Raw genomic sequence first — 18446 nt, forward strand, 5'->3', positions numbered from 1 at the left:
CGGCGCGGTGGAGTTGCCGCCGATCGCAGCTTCCCCCCTCCCCCGCCGCTTTGGGTGGCAAAAACCCTGGAGCCAGCTCTGCTGACCGGGCACTTTGGCTCACCAGCTCCTGGGTCAGAACCTACACAGGTTAACTTTGGCCCAGTGGTCTCAGCCTCATCGAAAGGCCAGCACGGGGTGAACAGTGTGGCAGATCTAAGACGAACTTTCAAGGACATCAGATAGTGTATTTGCCTTTGCCTGATTAAAGCATAAGCCCCAGTGATGGACCTGTTACAATGAACATAGTAATACTGTTCACCTTATTATTCCTCCTTCACCTTCATTTCCCCACACACCTCCACCTGCCATTTTCTTTACAGTCTCCAGGCATGTGGAAATGACTTTTTGAGGCCTAACCCATGAACACGTGGGGTTGTTCCCTGTCCCAATGAACTATGCAGAGTGAGGGGGCAATATGGGAAGTGGCCCAAGTAGAGGATTTGGGTCTGTCCTTCCCAAGCAGCCATGTATGTACCAGTGCATGGCCCAACCTCACACAAGGAAAGAACTCCTCCTCCTCCAGTGCCCTCTGGCACTTGTGCCAGTGGCTACACCTAGAGGAAGGAAGTCCTCTGCTCATTCAGGTTTTGCTTCTGCTTTAATAGTTCTTATTCACTGTGCGTGTCACAGTCCCAAACCTACAGATTCCCCTGCAGTAACACGTCCCAGGTAGGGACTGCCACCTTGAGACCCACTTTTATCCATCCTGTCTTCCATCTCTCGAGGTCTCCTGTTTAGGAGCAATGAGGGCTGAGACGTGCAGGCTGAGTTCCCTTTGGCCTTGCCTGTGATGAGGCACCCGCATGGTAGGACTTACTCTTGGGGACTTAGGGAGGAACATACCCTCGTGGTACATTTATAACAATTGGTTTGGGGACCGAAGGAGATTTGTGGGGGATGCTCTGGGCTCTTGCTAATGTTTGTCTCTCCTATGCTCTTCTTTCTGGGGTCTGCAATGGAGGGGCTGCTCTCTGAAGCCTGCAGGCACATGGTATTTTAACACCTTCATAAAGGGCAAAGCAGTTTCTCAGGGAAAACGAGACTACCAAGTGTGACCCTAAGAGCTCCTCACTGCCAACTAGCAAAGGGTTCACTGTTCTGTAACAGCAACTCCTGACAGGCTGTGACCATGCTGCCTGTGGGAGCCAGCTGAGGTCACTCAATTAGGGTGAACTGCAAACAAAACGGGGCAGACAAACCCCAAATGCTGGTGGATATTCCAATACTTAAATTTACCAAGCCAGCACAGAACAGTTTCTACAGTACCTCACTGGTTACTCAGAAGTTCAAACTACGCAGTTCCCTTAAAGTGCCCAGCCTCAGGCCTCCGTCCAGACACACGTCAGATATGATGATGATTACTGAAAATCTTATCTCATCATATAAAATAAAAGGTTCTTCCAATCCCAAAGGGTCAGCCACATACCCAGGTCCAATTATAACTTAGATCTGACCCAAAATACACGCCTAATGCCAATTCTTATGAACTAAGCCAAAATTTATTTAAAAAGAAAAGAGAGAGAGAGTTGGTTAAAAGATCAATATACATACAGATTTGAATTCAATTCTTGAGGTTCAGATACATAGTAGAGATGAGTATGTAGTTGCCAAAAGGTCTTTTAGAAATAGTCCATAGGGTATAGTCCAATGTCCCTGTTCATGGTGACTCCAGTCAATGACTGGGGATCTCAATCCTTATGGCTTAAGGTTTCCACCTCTTGAAACCCAAAGCAGATCTGAGATGATGAAGGATCGTGTCCCAGAGTTTTTATACATTTTCTGCAGCCTTTTGGCCTGAGAAAACAATAGGCTTAACTTCTCCTAAACATTATGGCAATTAGCACAGGATAATTTATCCATTAAACAGTTCAGATACAGGTTACCACAACCTTCAAAGAGACATATAGACAATAATACTGTTTCACTTAAGTATCTTCCTAAATGTTAATATTCCCTTTTTGATCTTTGACTCAAAGCTATAGCAATAGACAAGACTTGTTTGCTTATATCACAAGACCTGAGCAAACTTCTAACTCTAACAATGCAGACTTGCATTTCAAAGCTCTATTCATTTACGTATCTTCCTAACCAGTTTCTAAAGTTCGGCCATGGGTCAGGTCAGTCTATGAGATAACTAACTCTTTCTGGCCCTGTCACCTTTCAGCGAGATATTACATTAAACTCATAACATCACACAGGCCTCACAACCTCACCACCCCTAGCACATGGCTTACATAGTATTTATCCATACAGGTGGGGTCTTCAATAAAAGCCAGGGTCACATTGGTCATTAACATGGTTGTGACATATATGTACAAATACCATGTACAATGTTTTGTGTGCGTGTGTGTATACTGAAAATATATTCCTAAGGAAGTCTGAATCAAGGGAGGATTGAGAAACAGATTTCAGCCAGACGAAGGATATATGTTCACCTCTCTGCCTCAGGTTCCATGTAAATGAAGCACTGTAAGTCCCTTTACCTTGGGGACAATACAATGAATTTTGGGGGTTATAAGGAGAAGGCAAAAGGACACCTCTTTATCCTGCACCCGAGGAAGGAATTGGACAGTGTGATCACATTCATGAAAACAGGATGCCAAGCTGCCCTGGTTGGGAGCACTGTGAAGGACATACAAGTGAGGTAAGGCTCCTTTTAGACAAGTGGTTAGGCTGTAACAGTTAGGTTTGGTCTCTAGAAAGCGTGTATGGGTTCTGTTTTATATATAACCTTTCTGTTTCCATTATCCTTACTCGGTATCTCGTAAATCTTTATCTTTGATAAAAAAACTTGTTTTAACTATGAATATATCTCAGTGCTGTGATATTATATAGGCGCTGATCCTCAGTTGACTCAAACAAGCTGGTGTGTATGCTGTCCCCTTGGGGATAGCAAACCTGATATTTCTGTGAGTAGTCAGTGACAGGAGCTGGATATCACAGGGGAATGCTTCAAAGGGGTTCACCTACTGTTAAGGCAAAGGAAGGGCTGACACAGCCCCGAGATTGTGTGGGTGGCTTGCAGGCTAGTCGCGTCAGGGAGCTGACATCCCTTTAAGCGTCTGCAAGTCTCTGACTTGCAGGCAGGGGGGTAACAAGGGGACTGACAGTCCTGGGAACTCGAAGAAAACATCACAACGAGGCCCTGGGAGCCACATGGATCAAGCACAATTGTGTAAAGCCATTTTTCAGAGCATTGTCTTCCGCTCTTTGGGCTGGCTCTCCTTGACCGGCAGCTGTTTTACACTGTCGTAAGCTCCACTAGCTGCAGTGGGGTCACAGCCCAGTACGGACCATCGGTCTCTTTGCCACAGGTTTCTCCAATACAGCCTGGCTCAGCTGAGTAAACGAGGGTTGGAGCTTTCAGCACGATAGTCCACATCTTTCTGCTCACGGAACCACTGTGCACGTCAGATAGGGAAAGGAACTAGAGAGGCAAAGGTGTTACTTCAACTAATGGCGATTTATTGGAAATCCCGTGCTGAACAAGCAATGGTTTGACAGACACTGCAATACAAAGGGAATGATAACAGTAAAACATATTCTGATGAAAAGAACCGACAGCAAACCCACCAGGGTGTCCCAAAATGTCAGTGCTCAGTGACGCGCCAGGTGAACTCAGCACTTTGGGTTGCAGTGATGGCTGGAGCTGCAAGGCACTTACAGTTAAGGTTGCTGACCATTTCCATTAAAAATCCCCTCTTTCCACTGGTTTTATTTTGGGGTGAAGCTTTTCAGGTTGGAAAGTCAAAGCTTGCCATAGTCCTTAGTGAGGAGAAGAGCCTTTCAGTTTTCCAGCAAAAAAACAACTTCAATTCAGCTGAGCTATGAGGCTGTAATGATACTTTGCACCTGCGCTGCACCTACTCTACGAGTCTCTGTGTTTCATGCACATGCATGTGGAATTCCAAGTCGTACAAAAAACACCGTGAGCCAGGTTTCATTCAATGGGCAAGTGTGAACGGAATGAAATGGCACTCTGCCTTAACCAATAGCATATTTTGAGATGAATTCCGATCTTGGATTGTTTTTTGAGTTCTTGTGTTGGTCTAGCCCAGGAGTCAGCAACCTCTGGCACACGGCTCGCCAGGGTAAGCATCCTGGTGGGTCGGGCCAGTTTGTTTACTTACCAGATTTGGCAGATTTGGCCAATCGTGGCACCCACTAGCCGTGGTTTGCTGTCCCAGGCCAATGGGGGCGGTGGGAAGCGGCGCGCGCCGAGGGATGCACTGTCTGCGGGTTCCCGCCGCCCCCATTGGCCTGGGATGGCGAACCGCAGCCAGTGGGAGCCACGATCGGCCGAACCTGCCGACGCAGCAGGTAAACAAACTGGCCTGGCCCGCTGGGGGTGGGGGGGTTACCCTGGCGAGCCACGTGCCAGAGGTTGCCGACCCCTGGGCTAGCCAAACCATCTAAATAAAAAAACCTTAAGGTTACAAAGTGGAACACTCAAAAGTTTAGAAATGCCAGGAAGTTAAGGTTGCCCGAGTAATCTTAATTCTGACCCATGTATGCGTGTGCGTTATGGTACTACAGTGCAGGCTTTAATTACATGATCACACGCTATTGTTTCCCCCAGGAGTCCTATCTCATTCAGTGCACAGGATGGATGGGGCTCTGGGAATGAGGCAAGGGTCCCATGGATCCCTGACTTGTTCTAATCCAAATCTGTTACAGCAGGACAAATCTGAAGTAAATCCATTAAAGTCAATGAGCTTCAAATCTGCCCCAGCCTCACTGAGAGAAGAATCTACTTCAGGAGTGCAGGCAGGACAGTGTGCTGTCACGAGGCTGGGCTGCATGCATTTAATAGAATAAAAACCATCTGTTGTGGAATGACAGAGTGAAAAATAGTGCCTGGAACTTGCAGAGAAAAGGGTTGATTTCAGTTTGGTTTGGCCACAAGTATTCTGTGTGCACCTCTGCTCTACTAAGTTATTTAAAAATAAATGTAGCAACTTCCTTCTTCCACTGTGCAATGTCCAACCTGCACACCGAAGCAGTGTCTCAGGTCAGCACTTTAAGCATGTGCAATAGGACTTGTGTGTGTCCGTAAGTGCTGCCTTCACTAGGGATGCTTTCCTGAGTCAGGGCTTGAATGACCCCGTGATTCCACAGAAACAGCAGCATGTTGTTGTGCAGTTAAAGACTGCCTGATCCCCCACTGTCTTCCCTGCACGTCATCATTGACACCTGTGCTAAATGCCTGTAAAACACTCCCACGGGGCGAGAGGACAGTTCTGATCTGACAATGTTTCACTCCACTTTGTATTTATTTTGCACATGTCTAAATGGTTAGACAAGTTGGGAGGGCAGTGCAGGGTCAGAACCTGTATTAGAATGTTTATGCACAAGAGGACCGAGTTAAGGGTGCACGTGCAAACTTATTGTAGCTATTTCCTGATTTCTAAGGGATTCAATTTGCAATCTTAACAGCATTTAACCAAGTTTTGTCTGATAATCCAGTGTCCCATGCCAGGTCTGTGTGATGGTGAGGATGTGTTCCAGCTGGGGCTGAGGTCAAGGTTCGGCCAGAGTTAAATGGAATGGAGCCAGAGGACACTGCATCACCAAGGTTGTTCTCCTGCTGCCCGTGCAGGGATGTCCCAGTTCAATGCCAGCAGCAGTGTCCTTCTAAGAAAACTTGGTGCCTGCAGTGCAGCTGTTGACTCTGACGCCAGACTCAGTCCTAGCCTGCTCTTCTGCCCATCTGGTGTCCAATGCCCTACCCAGACATGCACCATATTCCTGACACTTATGATCCGCTGGTCTTGTAGGAGGAACGAGCAGGACATTCTCTCATCAGCCTGCAGATCTCCACTGTCAGGCCATCAAGGAACGCACACTCCTCCGCTGGCAGGGAGGGCTGGGCAAGGTGCACATGTGCTGTCTTGTCACTCGCAGTTGGCCCTGTATGAAGGAAACAAGGAGGATTGAATTTAGAGCATTAAATCCTGGGAATGCGCAGGAGAATACGAACTGCCCAGCAGGATCAAAGTTCTCCTGTTCTAACAAGAAGTGCTTTCCCCCGGCCGGGCAGTCCATGGTGGGACAAGAGCTCACCTCTGGGCCAGTCGTCTTTGCCTGCCGAATTCTCTGTTGTTGGATGAGCAGCTGCCGTTCACGCTGTTCCTGTATCAAAAAGCGTGACTCCTCCACAAAGCCCAGGGCACCGCTGAAAATCCTCGTTATCCGGCTCTGGCTGGGCTGTGTGGGGAACAAGGAACCAAATTTTTTGACAAGTTCCCCATGTAGCTGGGCAACTGGCTTCCCAGGGAGTCAGAGCCTGAGCCACCTGCCCAGGGAGCCTGGGGCCTTGGCTCACGGCAGCCCGCCAGAGGGACCCAGGATCCTGGGAGCCCTGGTGGCACCAGCAGCCGGCACGTGGGCTCCTGAGGAGATGGGAGGGCAATCTGTCAAAAACATTCTGCTGGAACATTTCTGATCAGCTCTAATGCAAGAGATTGTGACTTATAATATTCAGTGTGTGTAGCAGGGTGGTCCCCTGCTCCTGCCCTGAAGGGCTTAAAACAGCCCAGGAGAGGGCTGTGGCTGGGGCAAGAAGCCTGGGCTGATTGGGGAAAGCAGGCTCAGCTGTGCCCATGCCCCAATCAGGCCCAGCTGGCCCCAGAAGAGGCTGTGAGCCAGAAGCCCAAAAGTCTCTCTAGCTCTAGAGGGAGAAGGGCCTGGCTGCAGGGAGCTGGACATAAGGTACCTGAGTGAAGCAGGGCTGGGGAAAGGCAGAGAAGCTGGGGAGCTCCAGCCTGGAAAGTCCCAGGCTGCGGCCTAGCATTGGGCTAACGGGTACTGGGGGTTGCAGAGGGCAGCCCAGGGGCAGGCCAAGGCAGCAGGTCCAAACCCTCCTTGCCAGTGATGAGTGGCTGATACTGCAGTCTGCCCCAGGGCGTGGGGCTAGACAATGACTGGCAGTAGCCCTATACTGAGGCAAGGTGGGGATAGAGGGTGGGGGTTCCCTGGGGAGGGGAGACCCTAAGACTGGGGGGTTACTGCCAGGGCGCAGCACCCCATGTAAAAGGGCACCGGGTCCAGGGAGGGACACAGGGGCCAGAGGACAGGTGGATCACTGGCCTGCAGAGGGCGCTCAGGAGCTGGAACGAGCTAATTCCCAGGAGTCACCAGCAGGAGGCGCCGCAAGGGTGAGTCTGCACGTCTACAGTGTGACATATTTTCTACTTTCAAAGAACCCACCTTTGTGGGCTGCATCACAGGAAATGAAAAGATTTCTGAGTAGGAGAACAACCCTTCTTTGAATTTTTCCCTACAAACTGCAGGATACTCATGTCCTTTACAGCCCCGCTCTAGCTTAGCCGACTCTTCTCCACACAGATGTGGTTCATGCAAACTATGGGGCTTAAATGGAACTTGTAAAGATACCTCATTACCTGCTTCGTGCCAGACTAGTTGGATACCTTTCTTTGATAACTGAGTTTTTAGACAAGGGAAATGCGGTAAATCTAATTACCTGGACTTCAGTAAAGCGCTGACATGGCACCATGTGGGAACTATTAGTTAAATTGGAGAAGATGGTGATTAGTACAGAATTGTGAGGCGACTAAGGAGCTGGCTAAAGGGGAGATGACAACAGGTTGTGCTGAAAAGTGAACTATCAGACGGGAGGGAGGTTACGAAAGCTTATGCCCAAATAAATCTGTTAGTCTTTGTTTTTAAGAAACAGCTGGACAATCAGAGGCATTTGAGGGTGCAATATTTACAGCTGAAACCACCTCAGCTACCGAGCAGCACAAAGATACCTCCTTTGACCAATGCACCAGGGGCTAAAGCCAAGAGTGAAGCATTCTTTGATACTCCATGTTCTGGGTATGCAGCAAAGGGGTGGCTGCTACCTGTAAAGATGCGCTGGGGAGGGCTAGGAATGCAGGACACGATTCTAGATACTAACATGTCCGAGTGTATTTTGTCAGGAGTCCTGGCTGATCAGTCCCCAAGTGGGGAATCCTACTTTCTGCAGACTGTACAGAACTGTCCCTGTCTCAGGCCCCTATCCTGGAAAGTTTGGGCCACGTGAGATTTTTCCCAAGGTACCACAGAACAGTGGGAGGATCACACAAGTGTTAACAAAGAGTCACCAGCTCTCACAATTTCTTCGGGTGACGAGATTTCAGCCAGCCTGGAGCCAGTCGGCAATGCTGCAAGAAGCTCCACTTTCTTACGAATTTCAGCCCTGCCTGAGAGAACCCCTCCTCTGACTGGCTGCCTTCCCGACTGCCCCACCTTCTGGGCAGGAGCAGCCAATCGGGGCTGATACAGGAAGCAGCCAAGGATATTTCACCACCCCACCCTTCAGGAGCTGAGAGGAGGGTTGCAGCTCAGGTGGTGGCTTGAGTCCAAGCCTGCCCGGCTCTGAGCTCAGGTGGTTAGCCCATGCTGCAGTGTACAGCCTGCTATTTTTAGCATGCTGCCTTGAGCAGAGCTAGCTCGAGTCTGTCTACGGGGGGCTTGGAGGCACGCTCCCAGCTGCAGGGTAGACACACCCAGTCAGTCCTGTCCTTCATACACCAACTGTCTCCATGGGCAAGGCCAGCACAATGCAGAATGAAGCCGCGTCAACGACCACTTTAGCTGCATATCATAACAGTGCAGTACTCACCAGTATAGGCAGGGAGTTCCTTTGCTGCAGGGAGTGGGAGCAGCTAGAAGAGTCATGGGCAGTGTGGGGAGGTCTCTATGAGCTCTTGCAACATCACCTCCGCCCTGAGCCAGAACAGAGCCAGACAGGGTCAGGATCTACGGCCTGAACCATCCTGAAGGAAGTCTTTAATACTCAGCATCAATTGTAAGGCAAAAAGACTTACCAGTGGAATGCTCCTCGATCCCAGATCAGTATATCCCTTGAAGCCCAGAGACCAGGGATAGAGGGAGGATGGGAGCTACACCCTCACTGCTCTGGAAGCCACTACCACTGCTTGGCCCAAGCAGCCCATTAGGGTTCTCTGCAGTCAGCTTCTGACTGGTCAGGGCAGGGGTGGGGGAGGTGAGAGAGCTGGGCTGCTGCAAATGCTAGACACGCACAAGTGCTTGGTCCAGGATTTAAAGTGCTCTGGCTTAGTCTAGATTAGCATTTGCAAAGGTGTTAACTGCCAATCACCTTGAGTTCCAGTTTAGACACAGCCTAGGTGGGGAGGAGCCCCCTTTGCAGCCCACTTGCAGTCCATCACTGTGGTGTCAGACTAGGCTGTTGGATGAGGCTGGGCTCTGTTTCTAAGACACGATCAGTGGTGCTTCATCGACACATCTAACTGTATATACTATTGCTACTGAATGCAGCTCCTCAGGAGACCCCAGAATTGCAGGTGGGGATCTGGCTGGGGACAGGCAGCTAGAGGACACTGAAATTGTGTCCACACCATATTAGTTCCCTGTTTCCTGGCTTTCAAGTACTTGAATTTTCACTACAACGTTCTGATCATGTTTAAATTAAATGGTGTGGCTGAGATTCTGTGCTGCCAGTGGCGGAGACCCAGCATGCCTGGCCCAGGCCAAAGGTAGAGTGGCCTCCCGATTCTGATCTGTTCTGGGAGCACTCCCCATCCCACCCCCGGTGTAACTCAGGCAACCCTGGGGGCTTCTGTAAGTTATGGCAGCCTCCCAGGAATACCTCAGCAGGGTCTAGCAATGGGCAACATGGCTCCACCCTGATTGCACCCCAGCTGTTAGAGGGGTGCCAGTGTAGGGCTACCTCAGGCAGAGCAATGCAGTGCCTGCACGGGGTGGGGGGTGGGAGGAGGAGATACTCCACTGAGCCCCGGCGAGTTGTGTATGTTTCCTACACTCTGCCGGAGTGGCATATAGGGCTGGAATCCCACACGGTCTGTTCACAACCTCAACTGTCCAATTCCACAGGGAAGGATAGTGGGATGCCAGAGAACTGAGCGATGTGAGGAGCTCTTAAACTCTGCAGCTATGAAAACATACTACTTCAGTTAAAAACCCATCTTGGCAAATGGGACACGAGCTTGTGAAATCTGTGTTCTCATTTTCACCATCTGGAAAAAGGGGCTGAATGATACTTGCTTCCACTAGGTCAAAAGGTGATTTTTAGTTGTTGTGGTTTTTTTTTGCGGGGTGCGGGTGATTAGTGAACCAATGGGTCAGTTTGTGTTGGATGTTCATGTTGAGTCGATAGGAACCTTCTAGGTAAAGGCGTTACCTCTTTGGATCAAACAGCAGAAATCTATGCAGTGGTGCTAGGAGTCCTGGCTTTACACACTGCTCTGATGAACAAGGACAGAGAAATGAGCTTGGAGTCACAAGCACCAACTTTTTTCAGCACCAGTGGATGCTCGTGCCCCACCCCCCCCGGCCCTGCCCCAACTCCACCTCTGCCCCAAAGTCCCCACCCCAACTCCGTTCCTCCCTGCCCCATTGGACTCCTCTCCAAATCCCTGCCCCAGCCCCACCTCCTCCCTCAAGCGTGCCACGTTCCACCTCCTCCCCCCTAGGCTTGCCACACGAAACAGCTGTTTCGCGGCACAAGCACTGGGAGGGAGGGGGGAGAAGCTGGACCCGGCTGCATGCTCAGGGGAGGAGGCAGAGGCGGAGATGAGTTGAGGCCAGGGAGGGCAGCGCGCTGCCAGTGGGTGCTCCAGTCTTGGAACACACAGGGAGTTGGCGCCTATGCTTGGAGTATATTGTCGTATATTGTCTTGAGAAGTAGTAGGAGAAAGGATTGGATCCAAAAGACACATGGTATATTACCTTCAGGAAATTTAACTCCTAAAACCACGACAGTGTGAACTAGTTGGTTTGCGATGTGCTTACATGTCTGAAAAACTCGGTCACTGCAGTGACAGAGACATTGGACAGATTAATCTGCAGGACAGGTCATCTTTTAGACCTGCTAGGCTTGGGTGTGTATAAATGTCACACTGATTGGCCTTGTTCCAGGGCCTCTGGCAATCCAAGGCCTACGCTGTTACGCTGCTGGTAAGTACAGCATTCACTAGGAGTGAGAGTAAATCTGATCTTGCCCAATTACATTCTTGATGGTTGGCCAGTGCCAAACAGAGGAATGGGAGTCATGTCTAATCCAAAATCTTCTTACACCCAAATCTTCAACACCAAGCTACATACTGCCTGATCAACTACGAAGCAAACACTCTTGTCATACCAGGAGGAATTCTAGCACGTACAGACCCTGTCAGCTGGCTACACCCTTCAATCAGCCTATGTCAGTCAATGTCCGCACAATCAAACGCTGCTGTTGGTCTGCAAATTCTTTATAAAATCTTACAAATTGTTTGAATTTCACCACAGAAGTGAGATAAAGCCCACCAATGATCTCTGGGGGAACATGCAGCGGTGAGGGGGTGTTACTTCATTCAGAGCTCTGTAAAATATTTTTAGGTGAGCTGTGTCACTTCCGCGTATCGGAACATGAATTACATTCATAACTTCATGTCTTAAAATTAACAATCAGCCCCACTGAACAAACCCCAGCCGAGACTTGTATTTATTGAAGCAAGTTTCCTCCCGCAGTGCTTTCAGGCCCCTGCCCCTTGATGCTGAAGTTGCTTTTCTAATTTCCAACCCGTTCACGATGAGCTGCAGCTCACTTCCCCGTCACCCCAGCAGTCTCGTGCAGCGCTGCAGCTCTGTCACACGCTGACATTTCTCCAGCTTCCAGCACAGTGACTCACTGACCTCAGGCCCTAGCTAGCCTGACCACTGCTAACTGATGTTAATTACTGTACAGTGTCAAAGCTGAAACACATTACCATAAGATATCCCACTGAGTGGGCCCTGGTGACTAAAGATAGCAGATCCTCATACATTTTATATATGGCATGTCTGATATAATATACACTCTCAGCTATAATGGGCCAGTCAAACTGTGCTCAGTGCAGGACTTGGAGTGGGGTACAGACAAAAGCAGCTTTATGCCATCTTGGTACATGACCAATTCCAGGGCTTCCAGAGGACAGATTCTGACCCCTGGCACAAATTATGGCAGTAAGGGCTGCTCATATATATATGTCCTGCTCTGTAATGGCCCCAAAAGGGCTCTTACCCTGATGGTGATCGCTGGTGCGTGCCTGCTCGTGAGTTCCCAGTGTGACACTGTGGCCAAAAGAGCTAATGTGAATCATGGGTGTGTAAACAGGGGACTCTCAAGAAGGAAAAAGGATATTATTTTACGTTTGTATTTAGCACTGGAGTGACTGCTGCTGGAATACTGTGTTCAGTTCTAGTATCCCTAATTCAAGAAGAATGTTGAAAAACTAGAGAGGGTTCATAGAAGACCCAAAAGAACGATTCAAGGATTGGAAACCATGCCTCACAGCAATAGGCAAGGAGCTCAGCCTATTTAGCTTACCAAACAGAGGTCAAGGGGTAACTTGATTACAGTCTAAGTGCCTACCTAGGGAACTGAAATTTGACAGAAGGCTCTTCAATCTAGCAGATAAAGTTATAACAATGGCTGGAAGCTGAAGCCAGACAAACCCAGACTAGAAATCAAGGCTCAGTTTTTTAACAGTGAGAGTAATTAAGCATTGGAACAACTTACTATGGGCTGTGGTGGATTCTCTGTCACTAGAAATGTTTAAATTAATATTGGATGTTTGATTCCAGGAATTAATTTTAGAAATTCTTAATTCCTGGAATAAAACAGGAATTAATTCAGGGGACCTCTCTGGCCTGTGTTATACAGATCAGACAAGATGACCACAGTGGTCCCTTCTTCCTTAAAAGTCTGTGAATCTGTGCCCCCTACGGTATGGGGCCAGGAGGGAGTGGCACAGAGCTGCGCTAGCTGAATCCTCAGCAGTCCTTTTAGGGCAGCTTTCTGCACCCTGCGAGCCATGAACAGAGCTCAAGATGGGCCAGTATTGGCTATATTTGGTTAGATCTTTGGCTCTCATATTTAATATGAGGAGCAGCTGTATAAACTAAGATAAATGTGTATTTTTTTTGCACATGTTTTACAGTTGCCACTGGGCTCATTGGTGCTCTGGTATAACTCCACTGTAGTCAAGACAAGGGTGCTTGCTTCCACAGGAACTGGATTTAGTCCACAAAGGGTGAAAACTCAGCTTGGTAACACTGTGTTTTGGAATCAACATGATTTATGTAGTCACTCTGGATATCACTTTTACGCCAAAATGCCTTGAGGCTTTCCTGTGCCACATTCCTAGAACTGTTTGTGCTACAGTTTGCTAACATCTTCCTGGTTCTGAAGTGCTCAGAAGTGAAAACAATATTTCCAGCTGCAGACACCAGAGCCATATAGAGAAGTGCTATTAAAACCCTGCTACTCTAGGTGACGCTCCTGCGGCACAAAATTACATCAGATTTGTTTGCAGCCACTTCGTGTGGCAAGCTCACACTTACTTACCCACTCTCACTGCTGGGTTCTAAGAATCATGGGTTCCAAATTTCTTCCTCTCAATCAATAGCTATGTTTAATTTTGGCTTTGTTGGTATATGTGATGTTGCACTCTATATGATTTTATGAAAATATGCTAATATAACTGGAATATGCTTCATGCAAAAGGTCTCTTGTAAGGTATCATTACAAAGCTTATAATCTACTGAGTGTGCTCATCCTCTTTGTATAAATGTACCACTCCTGTATCTGAAACTAGAAATATGAAATAACTCTGAGGGTCTATTGTAATTATGCAAAGTGTGGGCCATTAATGGTGGTTTGGAATCTTGATGACTCCCATTAACCAAGGCAATTGACTGCAGATGGCTCTGTTTTACCTGTAAGTCTTCCTGTAGACATGTGTGCTGGCAAGTGGGTAATGAGTCTTACAGTGAAATGTGATCATGTCACCTGAACTGGAAACCATCTTTAACCTGGTGCTTTTCCATTGAGAAGGGGAGAATAGGAACCCAGAGGGACAAAGGATTCCCGCCTTATGCAAAAGATCTATAAAGGGGTGGAACAGAACGAAGGAGAGTCATCATGAGGAATCCCCTAGCTACCACCTGAGCTGGAACAAGGGGATTGTGCCCAGACTAGGAAGGCGTCCAGTCTGTGAAAGAAATGTACTGAAACATCTTTCAGGGTGAGATTATCTGTACTCAATTTTATTACTGTATTAGGCTTAGATTTGCATGTTTTATTTTATTTTACTTAGTAATTCAATTTGTTCTGTCTGTTACTACTTGGAACCACTTAAATCCTACTTTCTGTATTTAATAAAATCACTTTTTACTTATTAATTAACCCAGAGTCTGTATTAATACCTGGGGGTGGGGCAAACAGCTGTGCATCTCTCTCTATCAGTGTTATAGAGGACGAACAATTCATGACTTTACCCTGTATAAGCTTTATACAGGGTAAAACGGATTTATTTGGGTTTAGACCCCATTGGGTGTTGGGCATCTGAGTGTTAAAGACAAGAACACTTCTGTAAGCTGCTTCCAGTTAAGTCTGCATCTTTGGGGCACACGGTTCAGACCCTGGATCTGTGTTGGAGCAGACGGGCTTGCCTGGCTCAGCAAGACAGGGTGCTGGGGTCCCGAGCTTGGCAGGGAAAGCAGGGGCAGAAGTAGTCTTGGCACACCAGGTGGCAGCTTCCAATGGGGTTTCTGTGATCCAACCCGTTACAGTATACATCAGGGGTCAGCAACCTTTCAGCAGTGGTGTGCCGAGTCTTCATGTACACACTCTAATTTAAGGCTTCACGTGCCGGTAATACATTTTAACGTTTTTTAGAAGGTCTCTGTATGTCTATAATATATAACCAAACTACTGTTATATGTAAAGTAAACAAGGTTTTCAAAATGTTTCAGAAGCTTTATTTAAAATTAAATTAAAATGCTGATCTTATCAGTTTAGTGTGATCCTTGCCCTTGCTTTTCCTTGCTTTTCCAATGTCTGGCACGTATTTGGATACTTTAAGCTGCACACGGGCTTCTGAGTTATAAGTTGATAACCAGCTGGCAGGAGGTCAGTGGCTGGAACCCCAGATCGGCAGCTGAGGTGAGTGGAGCTGGCGGCCGGTAGGGCTGAGCAGGGCTGGAAGCCTGGACCCTGTCTGGCAGGGGGTCTGCGCTGGAACTCCAACCGGAAGCAAGGTGAGTGGGGCTGCGGCGGGGACCCTGGCTGGCAAGGGGCCAGCAGCTGGAACCCCAGAGTGGTGGCAAGCTGAGCGGGTCAGCCCACCCAGCTCTGGGGTTTCAGCCACCAGCTCTTACCAGCTGGGGTCTCAGCCCGCTGCCAGCCTGGGGTTCCTTCACCCAGGCCAGCAGCTGGTGCTAAGAGGGACCGGCGGCAGGACCCCGGCTGGCAAGGGGCCAGCAGCGGGAACCCCAGAGTGGTGGCGGGCTGAGCGGCTCAGGCCGCTCCGCTCTGGGGTTTCGGCCGCCAGCTCTTACCAGCTGGGGTCTCAGCCCACTGCCAGCCTGGGGTTCCTTCATCCAGGCCAGTGGCAGGCACTGAGTGGAACCGGTGGCGGGACCCCGGCTGGCAGAAGCCAGCAGCAGGAACCCCAGAGCGGCGGTGGGCTGAGCGGCTCAGCCCGCGCTGTGTACCATCAAAAATCGGCTCACGTGCCACCTTTGGCATGCGTGTCATAGGCTGCCAACCCCTGGTATACATCATACTTCTGAGTCCAACTCTTCTTTTCTCTGTTATCCCTACTGATCTGTGTTAGCAGTGGTTGTGGTGAAGGTGCTTCATAAACAAAATGAAGACAATTATTACCTCTCCCACACAGCCCTCCTTCTGCATGTACTTCCGGATAATAGACCAGATTTGGCACTTGCTCAGCACTCTTCCACCAGTGGCCACTTCAAAGCGCTCATAAGAGCCGTACTTCTCCAGGACAGCGTGAATGATCCCAGTTGCCTGCCACACACACATAAAAGAGAGTTAGTCTTTCCCCAAGCCACCTCCTACAGTTTCAAGTGCAGCCTCCATAGCTATACACAGATTTCCTCGGGCTACGCCCAGTTAAAGGAATACCTGATAAAAGAATCAAATGGCTGACCGCTTTTGATACACAAAGACATTGTATATATTTTTGTATGTTATCTGATAAAGGAATAACAGATAGATAAGAGTTGGTTGGGAATTTTTCAACATTTTGGGGTTTTGGTCAGAAAATGTCGATTCTTTTGGAAGGTTTCTCAGGTCCAGGAAAGAATTTCTGGTCAAACCAGAGAGAAAGCATGCTTCTAGAATAGCCAATAGCCTCCTGTGGTTAGGGCACTCACCTGGGATGAGGGAGACCCAGGTTCAAGTCTGATTCAGAGCAGGGACTTAAACCTGGGTTTCCCACATCCCCGGTGAGTGCCTAATACCAGTGGACTAGTGACTATAACGGGCCTCCCTCTCCCTCCCTACATCTTTTCATGAAAAATTTCCAAATGGCTCAGGTTCATCCTGCATTAGACAAAAAACAAATTCAATCACAAATGGAATTTTGTTGCAGCCAATAGACAAAAAACATCACAATGGGTGGTACCTGCCATCCCCCTCACTCTAGAACATGACTTTAGTGTCCTTCTGACATGCTAGTCCCAAGCCTTGGCCAAACAACTCGTAACTTTACTGGTGCTTGGAAATAACGTCTTCACAGCTTAATAGCACAGGCATCATTTTTTAGCCCCCTTGAAATGCTTACCAGGAGGTTATTTAGGAAATGCTTACCAGGAGGTTGCCTTCCTGCTAGTTTCCTAACAGCCCTGCTCCACTATTAAATTAAGTCCACTCAAGCACACAGTGCACAATCCAATCACTCAATATAGTCCTACAGTAACTCTCCCAATAACCAGCTCATCTGGGACAGGTTTCAGAGTGGTAGCCGTGTTAGAACTGACCCCCCACTTGGTAAGGCAACTCCCATCTTTTCATGTACTGTGTGTATATTTCTGCCTACTGTATTTTCCACTCTACTGCAATCAGGAGAGTGTAGGTATTGGGGGGGGGAAAGGAATATCTCAGTGGTTTGAGCATTAGCCTACTAAACCCAGGCTTATGAGCTCAATCCTTGAGGGGGCCACTTAGGGAACTGGCGTAAAAATCTGTCTGGGGATTGGACCTACTTTGAGCAGGGGGTTGGACTAGATACCTCCTGAGGTCCCTTCCAATCCTGATATTCTATGATTCTCCCTGCATGTGATGAAGTGGGCTTTAGCCCACAAAAGCTTATGCCCAAATACATTTGTTAGTCAGGTGCCACAAGTACTCCTCATTGTTTCAGCTCATTTGTAGTATTGAGAAGTTATTACAGATCAGCCCCACGCCCTTCACACTTAGCTCTCCCACTTGTAGATCTCAAAGCAGTTGACAAACAGACACAAATAGCCCCACTTTACAGACAGCATATCCAACCACCCACATGCGAAGTGCTTTTGCTCAAGCAATGTTATCCGGTGGATCAGCTGTGGGTCTATTAATGCAGTGATCTTGGTTCTGTTCTCAGATCTGCCATAAACTTTGTGTGATCTCGTGCAAACCACAGGCCACAAGGCTGCTAACGTTCAGAGTCTAACTCGGTCTCAAGGATATGTCTGCACTGCAAAACAAACCCCACAGCAACAAGTCTCAGAGCCTGAGCAGCACACTTGGCCTTGTGGGGCTCACACTCTGAGGCTAAAAATAGATGTTTATTCATTCCCGCTCAAGTGGGAACCTGGGTTCTGAGACCCTCTCCCCATCCCGGGTTCCCACGTGGGCTAGAGACCAGGCTCTGAAACGCTGCTAAAATAGCCTTGTAGCACCAGCCCTGCGAGCCCATATCAGTGTAGATGTACCCAAGGTGTCTACCTGGGACCTGATTTCTGGAAGTGCCAAGCACCCACAACTCCAGCTGAAGTCAATGAGAACTATGATTGTTCAGTAACTCTGAAAAAAATCAGGCCCAAGCTGTTACAATTGGCTACCTAAATAGTGAAGGACCCCCAATTAGTGGCCATTTTTAAAAGTGTTGGTCTTAACCTTTGTGCCTCAGTTACTACTTCATCTGAAAAGCGTAAGCAGCTTATTTTGCCAGCCTCCCAGGGAAGAGGTTTGAACTGCAGACAATGATTAAGGCCAGCCAGTGGAACCCTAAACTATACAGGAAGGACAGGTCAGGTCAGAGGTGGGGAGCAGCACCTAGCAGATTTCATAGAAATGAAAAAGAAATGTTTTGAACTGACAGGACCTACCAACCCCAAGTCCTAACAATACACCTCTACCCCAATATAACACTGTCCTCGGGAGCCAAAAAATCTTACTGCGTTATAGGTGAAACCATTTTATATCTAACTTGCTTTGATCCACCGGAGAGCGCAGCCCCCCCGAGCGCTGCTTTACCGCGTTGTATCCGAATTCATGTTATATTGGGGCGCATTAAATTGGGGTAGAGGTGTACACATATACTAGTGGCCTCCTGATGAGGAAAAGGGAAAGCATAATGTTGTAG

At 48.4% G+C, this 18446-nt stretch overlaps 1 protein-coding gene across 2 annotated transcripts in view; it reads right to left on the minus strand.

Annotated features, from left to right (window-relative positions):
• KIAA0895L (KIAA0895 like) overlaps positions 1–18446 on the minus strand; it is a 47244-nt gene that overhangs the window by 18196 nt on the left and 10602 nt on the right. For both annotated transcript variants that reach the window (XM_044987888.1, XM_044987887.1), the window contains exon 3: positions 15740–15883. In XM_044987888.1, coding sequence (XP_044843823.1) covers positions 15740–15883 — 144 coding nt within the window. The remainder of the gene's footprint in view (positions 1–15739; positions 15884–18446) is intronic.

This window comes from Mauremys mutica, chromosome 14 (genome assembly GCF_020497125.1).
Source record: "Mauremys mutica isolate MM-2020 ecotype Southern chromosome 14, ASM2049712v1, whole genome shotgun sequence".
In the NCBI taxonomy this organism is placed as follows: domain Eukaryota; kingdom Metazoa; phylum Chordata; order Testudines; family Geoemydidae; genus Mauremys; species Mauremys mutica.